Source organism: Phocoena phocoena, chromosome 2 (assembly GCF_963924675.1).
Source record: "Phocoena phocoena chromosome 2, mPhoPho1.1, whole genome shotgun sequence".
Classification (NCBI taxonomy): Eukaryota; Metazoa; Chordata; class Mammalia; order Artiodactyla; family Phocoenidae; genus Phocoena; species Phocoena phocoena.
In genome coordinates this window covers 118,085,958-118,102,187 of record NC_089220.1, presented here as the reverse complement: position 1 = coordinate 118,102,187, position 16,230 = coordinate 118,085,958, and the positions used below count along the sequence as shown (strand labels likewise).

At 51.9% G+C, this 16,230-nt stretch overlaps 1 protein-coding gene across 1 annotated transcript in view; it reads left to right on the top strand.

The window, feature by feature from the left end:
* The first annotated feature begins 3,075 nt into the window (after positions 1-3,075).
* PSTPIP1 (proline-serine-threonine phosphatase interacting protein 1) overlaps positions 3,076-16,230 on the top strand; it is a 41,073-nt gene continuing 27,918 nt past the window's right edge. Inside the window, exon 1 of the mRNA XM_065871140.1 lies at positions 3,076-3,506. Within this exon, the coding sequence (XP_065727212.1) occupies positions 3,474-3,506 (33 nt within the window). The 5' untranslated portion in view covers positions 3,076-3,473. The remainder of the gene's footprint in view (positions 3,507-16,230) is intronic.

Below are 16,230 nucleotides of genomic sequence, written 5' to 3'. Positions count from 1 at the left end.
CCCAGACCTTAAGGCAAATTGTGTTTTGAGGCAATTGTGATAGTGATTTTCAGGACTGGATCCCCCTCCCTGGGGGAGCTGGTGATGAAGGGAGTCCTGAGGGCAGCTCCCTTTTCTGAGGGGAGCTCAGATGACTCCGTCCCCCTCTTCCACCTCCCTGATGTCCCACCAATCCATCCCCTCCTCCCTGCCTGCCCATCTAGGCCTCATCCCTCTCTCAGAGTTACAACAACACCCTCTTCTTGTCTCACCCCCTCCCAACCACTTCCCCTCTGGAGACATCTTTCTAGAACTTGTCTGTGGGTCCTCCAGGGCAGAGACCAGGTCTGTGTCCTCTCTGAGCCCCAGTCCCAGCAGGGCCTGCCAGGAGTTGGTACCTAGCAGTGTTCATGGACCTGATTGGGAGAAGGCTGTAGTGGTCACGGTGGTTGGCTCCCAATACCCCAATCAAGACATCCCCTTCCTGAGGCCAGTGATGGTGGTATATGGGCATGTGACTCAGTCTCATTCTGGCCAGTGAGACACATGGGGAGGTCTCCCGGGAGACTGGGTGGGGAGGACTTTGGAGAAAATGAGACAAGGAGAGGGGTCCCGTTTCTTCCTCTGTGGCTGTGTCGAGTTGTAGACCAGAGCCGTTGCAGATGGAGGAGGGAGACAGTCAATGAGGAGAATCACAGAGAAACTGAGCTGGGGCTCTAATGCACTTCACCTGGAGGCCATGCTGCCTCCAAACCCCTTGTGTGGGTGATAACACATGTCCTCCATGTCAGACCCTCTGGTTTTATGTTCCTTGCGGCCAAGCCGTCCTCAATGGGTGCAAATGACAAAGTGAACCTGGAAGATCACGTGCCAGGGCTGGACTCTCACCCAATGTCACCACCAGCCCCAGCAGCCTCCCTGGACTCAGCTTTTCCTGCTACGGATCAGGGTGACAGGTTCTGGAGGCAGAATTGGAGAAAGGAAGGATGAAACCCATTGTTACGAGAGGGCTGTTGATTACAGACACCTGTGAAGGTTAAGACATGGGCTTTGGCGTCAGGCAGACCTGGGTCTGAAGCCTAGCGCTTTACTTACTGGCCTTGGGCAAGTTGCATAAACTCTTTAGTTTGCTCCTGAAGTGAGGATGATGATAATGTGTGCCCCACAGGATGGGGTGAGGACTAAGTGAGGTTGTCCATGTAAAAAGCTTCAGCAAGTGCTCCAAAGCCGAGCTGGCTGTCCTGGTGGCCCAAACTTGGGAGCCGCAAAAGGTGAGGTGTGGGGAGGGAGAAAACCTCTCTGCAGCAGGGTACTTTAGATTGGTGTCTCCTGTTACTTCCTTCCCCAGTTGCTTCACCCCACAACCAGCATGGCCATCCGTCTGGGGCTGCCCTGACTGGACCAGAGCAGCTGGGAAAGGAAGGCCTCATGTGTGGGAGCCTTGAGATGGACCTTGGGGGATGGGAGGATTGGCCCAGGGAAGGAAGATGAAGGAAGGCATGAGGCTGGGGAGCAGAGGGCCAAAGCTGTGGAGGTAGGAGTAGAGAGGGTACCTTTGGGGAGAGGGAAGAGGCCTGTTTGGAGCAGAAATTTGTGAGGGGTGATGGGAGGAGCCCCTGGAGAGGCAGGGGAGAGAGCCTGGCTATGAAGTTTCCTGCTGATAAGAGGGTAAGAGCCGTCTGTCGACAGAAAGTTTCTAGTCCGCCTCCAGAACTAGAAGCGTCACCCCATTTGGTAGATGGAAAAACCAAGGCCAGGGAGGCTGAGTCGGTGCTATCAGAGGTGGTGATACCATTGGGATGAGGAACAACCTCAGCACTTGGCCTTCGGGGTTCAGAGTTATATTTACATTAGCTGTCTTCAGCTGCAAGCAGCAGACAGCCTGACTGGGGTGCCTTCAATGCTGGAGATGTTTATTAGCTTGACCCCAAGGATTCTGGAGGTAGGGGGCTACCACGGTAGCCCCACTGCCCTGCAGCTCTCCCTGACGTGTTCTCTCTTGGGTGGTTATTGCAGAAGTGTGGGTGTGCCCCACCTCTAACCCTGGGCTTACTTAACTGGCACTTGGGCTCTTAGTTCTCTCCTGCGGCAGCTCTCATCCATCTAATCACCACCAGTCAATGGTAAGGGAGGCATCGCCAAGGGTGGTGATTTGTGGACGAGCCTGATTCATCCCTTCTTGCCAACCCACCCTGGGCTCCGGCCCCCCTGCTGATGTCTTCTGCTGAGTGGGCAGGCCCTGGCTCCCCAGGGCAGTATCTGGAGCTCCAGCGCAGGGCTCTTCCCAAGTTGATACCAGACAGAGCCCCCAGCACCTGCCCCATCAAAACCAGAAACTCCAGTAATGTTCTCAACATTACTTTGTGTCTTTTCCAAAGACTGGGGGTGACAGATGGGGAAACTGAGGCTCAGAGAGTTGGAGGGTGGATTAAGGTCCCTCTGAAGGGTAAGGCTCAGACAGAACAGAAACTGGGGCCTCAACCTGGCTTTTTAAACTCCCACGTTTATGCCTTTGTAATCCTGTGTCTCTCGGTCCAACCACATTCTTCCAGCCTGAAGACTCCATCTTCAGAGGGGGGCTTCCTGCCCCAGAGAGTGCCTAACCTGGGGACTTGGAGGGAAGGCAGTATCCGTAGGCTGTTACCCCTTGGCTAGTTACCTGCTCACCCCACTTCTGTGCTTTTACGGCTCCCCCCAGCACAAAGCTCTGTCTGCGCCCAGACCGTGAGCTCCTTGAGTTCAGGATGTGGATTGGGGCAACGTTCACCCAGGGTTTGATGATGTTCTTGGTTTGCTGGTGAGGCGTGGAGAGTCTAGTGTCTCTGGACCCAGTCTGGGGTGAGGCTTGCGGTGGTAGGTGACAGCACCTGGGATCCTGCCCTCCTCCTTACCCACAGCTTCAGTGGGCCTCAGGCTCCCTAAGTTTATGGCCTCTGAGAATGGCCCAGCTAGGGCATCGGAAGGAGGCAAGTGGAGGCAAGTAGCTGGGTGGCAGATGGCAGGCGGGGCTGCACAGGGGAGCACGGCAGCTCCACTTCCTGTGGGGCGACAGCCCTGGAGCCTGCCCTGGGGGAGGTTGCACAAACCTACCTGCACAGGCCCCGGGCTGCGTCTCCCACTGACCCCTGCCTCCCTACAGCCCGGGGCTGGCATCCCTGCTCTCAGTCCTGAAGCCTGGGCTGTGTCCTCCGTCTCCACGGGGCTGGTGAGGGGCCGGGCCGGACACTGGGACCCGCCCTCCCATCACTGGGCACCAGCCCTTCCTCATTTTGCTGCTGATTCTAGCCCCAAACAAAACAGGTTGAGCCCTTTTCCTCCCTCCAGCAGTCTCTGGCTTACAGCTGCCTTCTGAGGCACTGCAGACGGCGCCGGCCTGGAAGGGGGGCCCTGGGCCAGCGCTGCCAGGACGGGGACGGTGCGCCTGCCTCCTGGCCCTCGTTCAGCCCTGTCTGTGGCAGGAGAGGGAGCTTTGCCGTGGCAGTCGGCTGAGGAAGATGCCCCAGCTTCAGTTCAAAGATGCCTTTTGGGTGAGTGAAGACGGCTGCCGGCTTGAGCCAGTGGTGTGGGCCCTGGGGAGGCCAGTCCGGCTGAAGTTTCCCCGGGGGTGGTGGGTGGGGATGCGGCTCCAAGAGGGGGATTTCTCATAAAAATAGTGGTTGATTTTTGGTCTTTATCATCGTGGAGGTGACTTGGGCTGCTTCTGAGTCAGAAGATGAAGGGGATCCTCAGTCTGGGGTACTGATTTCTCTGCAAACTTCAACACAGTGAGTGGGGGATAGTCTCTGTGCTCCCAGGGCTGGTTTTTCCCCTGAGTGACCCTCTCCCCACAGCAGGAACTTTTTAGGAGTGTCTGATATATAGGTGGGAGCTCGAGGAGGTCTTGTGAGGCAAAGGAGGGAGGGGGTCAGGTTTGGGGACCAGAAAAACTTGACTTTGGATGTTGGCTCTGCTATTTAGAGGCTGGACAAGTCATTTAACCTATCTGAGTTCCATTTTCCCCCATCTATATAGTAGAGAGAGATATTAATAAACGCACCAACTGGATGGGAGGGTTAAAACAAGGTGAGGTAACAAACTCCCCCACGCCTTGCTGGAGCGCCAAATGGGAATTCTCTTCCCCTCACCCAACCCCTCTTCCTCGCAGACCTCAGGGGTCCTTTGAAGAGGCAACAGGGCTGGGCAATTCCTTGCTGGCTTTCTTAAATCCAGTGCACATGTAAATCAAGCCTTTTCCTTGTGAAATTCCAGCACCCAGCTGGCTCGTGGGGGTGAAATGCTTGGCCCAGGCCACACAGCCCGCAAGCCCAGTTTGGACCCCAGATCCCTTCAGCTTTTTTCCAGCTGTCTCTCAACCTCTCCCTCTGCTCCCCAAGCTCTGGCTGTTCCCAGTGGCTCACAGGAAAAAGCTGAGACCTCTCTGGTTAGCGCTGGGGAACGTGGCTGTCCTGAGGGAACCCCTCCAGCCCTGCAGAGGACACCTGGCTCTTTGCTCACTTCGCACGGCCTCAGTCAACAGCCTGGCCTCCCTGGGCTCTTTCCTGGGGCCTCCGGCCAGGAGGACGAAAGCTAACGAGCCAGGTCTTCCTTGCCTTCCAGACTACGCTCTGCTTGGGGCCCGTGGCCAGCGTGTGAGTGGCCTGCTTCCCGCCGGCACTGAATGCACAGTGGGCAGAGGGATGCCTCTCTGGGCCTCCGTTTCCCCATATCTACAAAGAGGGGCTGGGACCGGCCCAGAGAAACCAAGGGAGGCAGACCTGGCTCGGCCCATTCCAAGCACCAGGCTGGCAAATGGGGCCCGTGCAAGGGGCAAGGGGCGAGGGGCTGCAGGGGTGGGGTGACAGGCCGGACAGTGGGTCACTACATCACTGCTCTGACTTGGAGTGCAAAGTCTGGGGAAAGAACAGGGCCTGAAAATCCAGGTGCTTAGTAGCCCAAGGCAGGCCAGGACATCTTGACTATATTTTAGCTCCAGGACATCTGTCCCAGCCCAGAGCCCCTGGGTCCACCTTCCCTAGGACAGAGCTGGGCCAAGGAATAGCCCTAAGGCAGGATCTGGGCAGCGGGGGATGGTACATGAGGGAGAGCCGGGTATGGTGGCAGCAGCCCACCTGTGGCAGCTTCCTGAGCGGTATCCCACCCACGCTCTGTGCTCTCCCCACCTCTGAGCTGCTGCGGGCTTCACGGCCTACAGGTGCCCCCTCTCCGCCACTGCTCGCTTCCTGGGCCTGGGGTGAGGATGCAGCTTCCCTAGGGAAGGCTGGAGCAGAACGGGAGAAGTGGCCAGTGGGAGCCTCTCACACTGAGCCTGGGCAGATGCCCCAGAAGGTCGGTGGCAGCACCACTGCCCCCAGGGCTCTGAATTCTAACACCTCTCACGGGAGCTCAGCCCCACCCAGCCCACGAAGACAGCTAACAGTTACTGAGCCTTAAAGGTGTGCCAGCCGCCCGTTCTCAGGACTATGTATCTATTCACCCATTTAAACCAAGGAGGTAGATGCTATTGTTATCCCTATTATTCACAAGAGAAGGCTGAGGCACAGAGAGCCTAAGTCATTTGCCCAAGGTCATGTAGCTGGGATGAAACCGGACAGGTTGGCCCCAGTGTGTGGACTCTCACCCAGGTGCTCCATTGCTCTTCTAGCAACAGGGCCCATCACTGGATCTTTGGGCCACGTTGGTGGAAGAGGGAGAAAAACTGTCCTTCTCACCTCCCAGAGAAGTAAGATCAGATGAGGTCCATAGAAGTCTTTTAAAGCCCAATTTACAGACAAATCTGTTAAATGGAAAAGACTTAATGATCTAACTGCCATGGGGGTGTTAGGGACAGGGGCCTGCCTGCCCCTCCCCCTGGATTTCCCCCACCCCAGTCCAAGGCGCACCAGCTCCGTTGTGAGGAGGGAAACAGAAGTGTTTTCTGAGGAGCTAAGAGCTTGCATTGAAGCTTATACACTTTACTCATACGAGACGCCCTATAGTGGTTAGGGCCCATGAACTCTGATTTTACCCACAGTTATAACAAGCTTGGTCGTGTGGTCTTTTAACCTATAGATACAGCAAATAGTAGGGATCTACATTTGGTTAAATACTGGTGCGCCTGAACTGTTAGAGATGGTTTCACAGATAGCTGGTAGCCTGATAGCAAGAGGAGACAAAAAAATTATAAAAGGCAGAAGTGGTGGGAACATTCAGCATGGGAACAGACCAGTCCCGTCCCTCAGTACACCGATATTTGCAACTATTGCCAGTGTGGCCACACGGTGTTTATTTATAGCCTGCGTCTATCTTCAGCAGAACATTCAGAGGCAGGCTGCTGTGGGAGTGAGGCAGGGGCGGGCCTAGCCACAGCGGGAGGGAAGGGATCATTTGATGTCTGTTATACACGCACAGTGATAAAGAACATCACGGCTTTGCAGGAAGTTTGTGGCTGAGCCTCAGAGCAGGGGTTGTTGGTGAGACAAGGCTGAGGATGAGAATACCAGGTGCTCGAGCTGAGGGGGACTTCGAGCTCATATAACCTGACTCAGCACCGAGCGGCACAGAAGCCCCCAGAATGCGGGGATACCACCCCCCTTCCCCAGTACACACAGCTTTCCTTGCCAAACTGTATTGCAAGAAACACCTGTCTGCCTCCTCAGTATAGGGCTGGCGAGTGGGGTATGTGTTCAGTCAATGTTTATAGAATAAGTGAATGAACGGTAAATGCATCCACGGTCCTAATGCCTTCCTGAACCTATCTTCTCCTTCATTTTACTTTAGTTATGTTCTACAAATGTCTGTTGAGAAGGGTTCACTACCAGGTAGCCTAAGCTGGGCCTCCCACCCCCACGTCCAATCAGATGAATGAGACTGTCTTGCCCTCAAGGAGGCCAGAATCCAGTGCTGGAGACTGAGCTTCTCTGATAACACGGCCGGGCACGGGGCATACCCAGAGGGGTGCTCCGAGCTGAGCTTTCCCCTCCTACCCCCTCATTGCCTCCCAGACCTATATGTCCAACTGCCTTTGCAAAGAAGTCACTGGATATTGCTTCAAGAGGGAAAATCTACGTCTGGACCAGGTTTTATTAAGATCCACATCCTGTCCCACTTGGGGTTGTTAAAAGGAAAAGTAAGGGTCGCATATACTACCTCTCACTCCCTGCCCTTTCCCTCCCTGCCGCCCGGCTTTCGGGACAGAGAGAACAGGCCTGAACTTTTCCCTCTGACCTGAGATCACATCTCTCCCCTTTGAGGCTGGGCTCCAGCTTCATCTGGAAACCTCTGTGCCAAGCTGGGAGGAGCTGAGCTCCCCAACAGAGGACAGAAGGAGGTACCACATCCTTGGGTGGGGGAATGACTCACCCAGGATGCACCGGGTGAGGGTGGGGAGAGGGGACTCAGGCCCCGTGTGTCTGATCAGCTACTGTTGCCTCTTCTCCTTCCCAGTTCTGAGACTCTGAGGTTCCCCACAGAGGGGGAGACTGAGGTGGGGACGACCCTCTTTTCAGCATAATTCTGTTTTGAATGTGTGTGGGCCTGGGTATGATTTCCTCATCTTCAAAACACCATTGTTAATGACTGCATGGTCCTCCGGCTTGTGGATTTGGTGGACATGCTGTGATTTATTTATCCAATCCCCTATTGTTGGACATTTAGGTTACTACCAATTATTTATTATTCTGGACAGTGATGTACTGGGTAGATCTTTGTGTATCAAGGTTTTGCACTTGAGGACTATGTCTTTGGGTAGCTTCCCAGAAGAGGAGGCATTCCTGGGTGAGAGAGTGGGCCCGGTTCTCTAGCATTTGGCACTAGCCGTCACTTTGGGACCCTTCATAGTCCTCTGGCTGGGCAGGAGCCTTTTCATCCAGGAAAGAGGGACCAGAGGGACCTGGAAGGGGCTGGGAAGACTGGGCCTGGAGGGGCTCTGCTGGGAACCTAAGGCCGCTCAGGCTTTGTGGGTGGACTTGCAGCAGGGCAGGGCCCTGTGGCCTTGAAGGCTGAGGGGGCCAGTGGCTGAGGAGGGGGTCTTCCCAAGAAACAGGGGATTGTAGAGGCAGGAGGTGGGAGAGGGAGGCCCCTGGCTGTCCTTCCTTTGCCGCCACCTACTGCCTTCCCAATGTCTCCCTGGCCATGGCTGTCAGAAGGGGTGAGGATGGACTCTCTTTCTGTGCTGGTTGCAAAGCTCTTCAAGGCATGGCGCTCTGTGTAAAAAGCATAGAGCCAAGCGGTGTGTCTTGCATGCAACCTGTTGTGAAAAATGGGGGAAATAAGCATTTATGTCGGCACAGGCTTGTATTAACAACGAGAGTCTCTGGAAAGACACACAGAGAACTAATTAAATTGATGACCTTGCGGGGAGTCAGAGAAAAGCGATTGATGGGTTACAGGGCTGGGTGGCAGTGAGCGTTGTCACTATGTATCTTTTTATAGTTTTTAATTTTTGAACCATGCAAATGTATTACCTATTGAAAAATTAAATTACACAACTAAAAATGAAAAAGAGAATGCTTATTTCCTGTTCTGTGAAGATATTTTTCTCTGAGTCCCAGCTACTTAAATCCTCCCCAGAGGAGCGGCAACAGTGCCTATTAGGTGCCAAGCACTGCGACAGTCATTCCATGTGTGTCCCCAAACCCACCCTGCAGGGAAAGACTTGCCAAAGTCCTCCTGTCTGCAGAACGGAGGCATGGGCAGGTCAAGGGCCTAGTTCATGGTCATATGTCCAGGACAAAGCAGGGGCACCTACCTAGCTCTGTCGGACCCCGTCCCGTTCTGCCCCTGACTCCAAGGAGATTGACCAGTTCTTGGTTCAATTGTAACTCCTGTTGGATATAAGGGCGGCTCCCTATAGGTTAACACTGGTTTCCATGGTTTTGGAAGTAATGTGATTTTTCTCTCCATAATTTTCTGCAAGTGATCACGGATTACGCATTTCATTAAAAGGAAAATATTTAAAAACACAGCTAAGCAATTCCTGTTTTCAAGGCCAAGATGGTGTTTTTAGGCGACATTTGTAGCTCAATAGCATGAACTCTTCCACGTACTCTGTGCACACTCCGTGGCGCGTGTGCCCGCTGGGACCTGAGAACTTGGTTCTTCAGCGCCCACTCCACAGGACACGGCTGGCTGTCTAATGGCAATAGGTAACTGCAGAGGTCTGTGGTTGTGTTTGCCCTGCCGTTGCGATACCTGCAGATGCTCTCCTGTAGGATTTCCTGGAGGCGGTGTCCTGGGCCAAGAACATAACCCACACGTTTGATTTTATTATTGGTGGAAAACAAGATCTGCTTCTCCAGACCCTCTTTTTGATCCAATTCCCAGGAACTCATGGACTTTTCCTAGCTGCTCCTGGCACCTCCCCCCAGCCGGGGTTGCCAGCTCCTGGGATGGAGAGGGAGAGCCTTGCTTGGGTTTGGAAGGGTTGGTGAGGATTTGGGAGGTGGCAGGAGGGCAGAGGGTGCTCCAGGTGGAAGGAATGGAGCAGGCAGAGGTGTGGAAGGGGGAGAGGGCACAGTGGGTTTGCAAGATGGTTTTCTGGCCCAGAGGACTGTGCAGGGTGACTGGTAGGAAGGGAAGGCCCTTGCCGGCTTGTGAAAGGTCTTGACCAACCTTGAGTGAAGGCAAAGATGCTTTCTTCCTTTTTGCACCCTCTCCAGGGATGGATGTTTCCACTCATGCAGAGGCTTGGAGGCGGCAGGCTGTGGGTAGGATGCCCGCCCACCTCGCCTAGAGCCTGGCTGACGCTGCAAACCACATGATGGAGGGAACTTGTGGAAACTGAAACTGCCTCACGTCCAGCTAGAGAGAGTGGTGTGCCCTGTGCCCTGTGCCCTGTGCCCTGGGGGCTGCCCATGCTAGGGCTCCCTGCTGTGCTAGCTCCGGAAGGTCCCTCCCTCATGGGCTCAGTCACTCCCTGTCTTCCAGTCTCAGAATGGGGAATAGGCCTCTGTGAAGCTTCCACCCTCACTCGCTGAGGGGAACCTGGAGAATCCTTTCCCCTCTCTGAACTTCAGTTACCTCATCTGTAGGATGTCGGAGTGATTCTCACCTAAGATAAAGGCTTTGAAGATGGAGAGGCTCAGGGGACCACATTCTTCTGCTCAGCATCAGGAGTTAGCAGACCAGTAACAGATCCCAAGGGATCCCCACTTATAATTGGATAGGCACCTACAGGGTGAGCCTCATATGTGGATCCTCCCAGTCTCAGGATGCCCCCCCAACTCCGTTCACCGTTGCATATTAAATTCCACCATTAGAGAGTCACTCCTATGGCTTCAGGTGACAAGATGCAATAGCCCCATGAGGTTGGTATTCTTATTCCTGCTTTATAGAGAAGACTGAGGCTTATAGAGGGGATGTGGGCCTGGGGATACCACCCCGTTGGACTTTGGGGCTGCTGGGCTAGGCCTGACTGCTACCTTCCCAGGCCAGTTCAGAAAGCCCTTGGCGTCAGTGAGAGTGTGTGGTGGTTTGCCGAGACCTGGTACCCTGAGCAATGAGTGACAGAGGAGGCGGGTGAGTGACATCCTCTTCTGCTGGTGTTGACAGGCCACCCGCTATTGGGCAACAGGAAGTGTCTGCTGGTGCTCCAGAGACTAGCAGCCTGGGTGGGGATGGGGCAGCCAGATGGGATCAGGGCTTCCCAACTGCAGAAATGGAAAAGCGGAAGCTGAGCTATACTGGAGAGGAAAAGGGGGTGATGGGCTGAGTCAGGAGAATGCTTGACCTCTTCAAGGGACAAGGAGGCCTGTGTGGCTGGGGCAGAGCGACAGAGGTAGAGAGAAGTTGGAGATAAGATCAGAAATGTGACAGGGATCAAAAATACCAATGCCCAGGCACTGCCACAGGTCAATTGCATGCAAATTTCGGGGTGGAGGAGCAGTATTTTTCAAAGTTCTCCAGTTTCCAAAGTGCAACCAAGGCTGAGAACCATTGATGTAGATAACTTTGGTGTTCTGGATGCATCGCTGTTGCTGACGATGAGCATATATCTGGCTTTTACCATTTACGTGACCGCATCACGTAACCATTTACGTGATGCTTTTACCATTTACGTGACTCACTTGTGAATGAGTAGAGGGTAGAGGGTTGTTTTTCTTTTAACCTTATACAATTACTTTTTTTGTGGTCAGTATACGTAACGTAAAATTTACCATCTTAACCATTTTTGAGTGAGCAGTTGAGTGGCATTAGTACATTCACAATGTTGTACCACCATCACCACTATCTATTTCCAGAACTTTTTCAAGTTTCAAACAGAAATTCTGTACCCCTTAAATAATTACTCCCTATATCCCTCTTCTCACCTCCTACTCTGCTTTCTGTCTCTATGAATTTGCCGTGCTAGGGACCACATATAAGTAGAATCAGACAGTATTTGTCCTATTTCATTTAGCATAATGTCTTTAAGGTTCATCCATATTTTAGCATGTGTCAGAATTTCATTCCTTTTTATGGCTGAAAAATATTCCATTCTACGTATATACCTCATTTTGTTTATCCATTTATCTGTTATTGGGCACTTGGGTTGTTCCCTCACTTTGAATATTGTGAATAATGCCGCTGTGAACACAGGTGTACTAATACTGGTTTGAATCCCTGCTTTCAATTCTCTTGGGTATATACCTAGGAGTGGAGTTGCTGGATCATATGGTAATCCTATGTTTAACATGTTGAGTAACTGCTAAATTATTTTCCCCAGCAGCTGCTCCATTTACATTCCCATCAGCAATGCACGAAGGTTTCAAACAAACAGACAAAAAAAAAAAACCCAAAACAAAACAATGCACAGGGTTCTGATTTCTCCACATCTTCACCAACACTTGTTATTTTCTGTGTGTTTTTTCCCCAATCATAGCCATCCTAGTAGGTATGAAGTGGTATCTCTTTGGTGTTTTTTTTTAAACTTTGCCTTTTTATTTTATTTTTTAAAAATTTATTTATATGGCCGTGCCACGCTGCATGCGGGATCTTAGTTCCCCTTCCAGGGATTGAACCGTGCCCCTTGCAGTGGAAGCTCTGAGCCTTAACCACTGGACTGCCAGGGAAGTCCCTCATTGGTGTTTTGATTTGTATTTCCCTAGTGACCAATGATGTTGAGCATATTTTTTTATATTTATTGGCCATCTGTATATCTTCTTTAGAGAAATGTTTATTCAAGTCCTTTGCCTACTTTTGAATTGGGTTGTTTATCTTTTTGTTGTTCAGTTTTAAGAGTTAGTTTTTGTATATGGTGTTAGGAGTCCAATTCCATTCTTTTGCACGTGCATATCCAGTTTCTCCAGCACTATTTGTTGAAAAGACTGTCTTTTCCACATTGAATGGTCTTGCCACCCTTGTTGAAAATCAGTTGACCATATATGTGAGTGCTTATTTCTTGCTCTCTGTTCCATTCCATTGGTCTGTATGTCTGTCCTTATGGCAGTACCACACTATATTAATTACTGTAGCTTTGTAGTAAGTTTTGAAATCAGGAATTGTGAGTCTTCCAACTTTGTTCTTTTTCTTTTTTTTTCAAAATTATCAGCTATTGAGGTCCTGAGTTGAGGTGTTTTTATTTTTTTAATTTATTTTTAATTTTTTAAAATATAGTTGATTTACAATGTTGTATTAGTTTCAAGTATACAGCAAAGTGATTCAGTTATACATATTATATATTGATATATTCTTTTTCAGATTCTTTTCCATTATAGGTTATACAAAATATTGAGTGTAGTTCCCTGTGCTATATGGTAGATCCTTGTTGGTTATCTATTTTATATATAGTAATGTACATCTATCTGATAATCCCGAACTCCTAATTTATCCCTTCCCCCCTTTTCCCCTTTGGTAACCATAAGTTTGTTTTCTATGTCTGCAGATCTATTTCTGTTTTGTAAATAAGTTCATTTGTATATATTTTTTTATATTCCACATATAAGCGGTATCATATGATATTTGTCTTTCTCTGTCTGGCTTACTTCACTTAGTATGATAATCTCTAGGTCCATCCATGTTGCTGCAAATGGCATTATTTCATTCTTTTTTATGGCTGAATAGTATTCCATTATATATATGTATCATACCTTCTTTATCCATTCATCTGTCGATGGACATTTAGGTTGCTTCCACATCCTGACTATTGTAAACAGTGCTGCTATGAACATTGGGGTGCGTGTTCTTTATGAATTACGGTTTTCTCTGAATATATGCCCAGAAGTGGGATTGCTGGGTCATAATGGTAGTTCTGTTTTTAGTTTTTTAAGGAACCTCCATACTGTTCTCCATAGTGGCTGCACCAATTTACATTCCCACCAGCAGTGTAGGAGAGTTCCTTTTTCTCCACACTAGAGATGTTTTTATAGGTGAGGAAACTGAGGTTTGAGCCTTCCTGAGGTTGCCAACCTGGACTGGCCACCAGTCTATGACAAACCCCCTATAACTCTCCCAAACCTGGACATACTTGGAGAGACACCATCCTTAGAGAGAATCCCCTGGGGATGGTGGGCTCCTCCTTACAGTTGCCCTACCTCTGGCCCCCTGAGAAGGCCCATGACTTCTGAGCTTCCTTGAGGCCCCACCAGCTCTCACTCTTCAAGGAGGATTGTCCCACAGGCTGGGGTCACCGACTTCTTCAGTGGATCATGAGACGGCCCTGAGGGAATTGATGTCCACCCTGGCCTGGGCCTGCCTAGACCTGAGGGGTCTTTGAAAACCAGGACTTCTACCCCCAACTGCCCAGATGGCAGCCACTGAAGCAGAAGGGGTCCTCTTCTTTGTCACCTCTTGAATGTTTTCCCTTCATTTGGACCAGCTCTGAGCCCACTCTTCCAGGCCTGGGGCCCCCAGACTGCAGGTGGTAGGAAGGTCCAGGAGATCAGCTGGGGTCAGTCCATGCAAGCAGGGTTGAGGTGGTAGGCAGGGGATCAGCAGAGAAGTCTGGATCCGTGTCTCTGGAGCTGTCGTGAACACTAACAGCTTGGGCTGTGGGGGTCTGCACAGCGTAGAGCAGCACCGTAGTAGGTGCTGTGTTGGTGTCTGCAGTTGTTCTCAGTCTGACCCAGAAGAGGATGGAAATTGACACTGGAACCAAAGGAAGAGTGTGGCTAATTCCAGGGCCAGGGGAAGACCAGCAGCTGAGACTCGGTCTTGGGTCAGGGCGGGAGCTGCCATGAGGCTGCTGGAATTTTATTTTAGTCCTCAGATCACCCCCAACCTTAGAGGGACTGCAGATTCATTGAGGGGAGGAGTTTGCATTCCAGGGTCCAAAGGTCTTGGTTTGAGTCCTACCAACGTACGGGTGCAAGTGAGGGGCTGAGTGGGAAAGGTAAGCAGTGAATGGTTCCAGAGAGCACAGGCTTCCCTCAGGCAGCCCCAGGGCCCCAGAACCCTGGAGGTGGCATCTTGCTCCACTTAGAGATGTATTTTCCCACAGTGCGGCGCAATGCCGGATGCACACTGGCTGTGTTGGGCAGGGTGAAGCAATTTCCCAGTCTCCAACACAGAACCCTTGCTTGGAAGGCGCCGTCTTTGTCTCTCACACTGCCTTTAGAACCCGATGCACTGCTTGGATTCCGCTGCATTCACGGTGTGGCCCTGGTGAGTCCCTCCACTCTCTCAGCCTCTGGCTCCTTGTCTGTATTAAATCCATTACCGTGGTTAAAAGATAGACGTGGTGAAATGAATGTTAATGGCCTAGGGCAAGAAGCCCCGCATATAGACCCTCGGCAGGTAGAGGAGCCCAGGAAGCCCCTGGGCTTGGAAGGCGTTGGAGCCAGAGCCCAGGGTCAGCTCTGAGGCCCAGAACCTACCAAGGCCAGCAGAGGAGGCTGAGGGACCTAATCCAGGGGCTGTGGGTGTCTGTTCCTGCCTTTGGGGAAAGGTGTGAGGAGTGGGGGTCTCCTGCACCCCAGGGGCCCATCTCTGTCTCTTGAGCAAGTCTCAAGCCCAGAGGAGGCTGTCAGTCCTCACCCTGAAGCAATTCACAGCTACCAAGCAAGACACCCCACGTCAGCCCAGTGAGGGCTTGGAGTCCAGTGTGCGTTCCACTATACGGGTGAAAAAATTAAGGCTGAGAGATCGGAAGCAAGCAGTCGATTGGATTCCAACCAGCTAGGATTCAAACCCAGCTCTCCTTTTTTATTTCCTTTCTTGGTTTTTACTTTTACTTGATATGTACTAATCACCATGGCCACCATTTTCCAGGAGCTCCTTAAGTTTCAGGGTGCCCTTTGTTGGGCTCCTACATATATTATATCATTTAGTCCTCAGAGTCCCAGGGAAAGTGGACAGTGTGTTCACACTCATTTTACAGAGGAGGGAATCTGTGCACAGGAGCTTAAGTAACTCGCTCAACTTGTGCGCATGGGACTGGCCAGGACGAGGACGCAGTGCCTGGGGTCTTCCCACACCCCCTCCCTGGACTTTCTCTTGTCGAGGTGTTCCCTGTGGGCCATCCTCTGGCAGGTGTAGGAGGTGTGGGAGGGGTGATAATTGCAGAAGGAGACGTGCAGAGACAGCGCCTGGGCTACAGACGCCGGTCCCCAGTCCCTGGCCGGTTACTCACAAGCTGGAGGCCGTGCAGCAAGGAGCCCTGTGCAGCTGGCCACGCGCAGGGGATGGTCAGTGCCTGCCCTTGCTGACAGGTCAGAGTCTCCTCCGGGGCTCAGCATGTTCCCTACCTGCCCTCAGCCCTGGCCACTGCTGGATCCTACAAACCCCCCGCCTAATCAACTTGAGTGGGGGGCACTACAGAGGAGCTGTGTGACCTGGGCAAGTCACTCACCTTGCTGAGCCTCCGTTGCTCATCTGTGACGTGGGGCAGTAAGGGCACAGTCCTGACATTGCAGGCTTCTCTGGGAATTAGAGGCATGGAGAACACTGGCCTCTACCCATCCACATCCCGTCCATCCTGTTCCCTTCCCCTGAATTTGGAACCTGGCCCTGGATCCTCGTTACCTCCAGGGAGGGCCCCACCACTTGGTCTGCCTGACTCAGGGCTCCACCTCAGCTGGCCTCAGGCTACCTCTTCAGACACCTGCTCCAGCCCCTCAGACCCCTCACTGCTGCTTTCTGCTGGGCTTGTAGCCACTCACAGCTCTGAGCATCAAGCTTCCGGTCTCCTAAACCCGAGAGGCTCATCCCCACCTCCAGGCCTCTGCCCCAACTCGTGTTCACTCCCTGCCCCACCTCTTGTGCTAACTACTACACGTTTTGGTTTCATAAAGCAGGAGAGAGAAGTGGGGGATCGAGCTGGGCTTTTAAGAGCAGAGGGGAAGTGAGAAGTACATCACA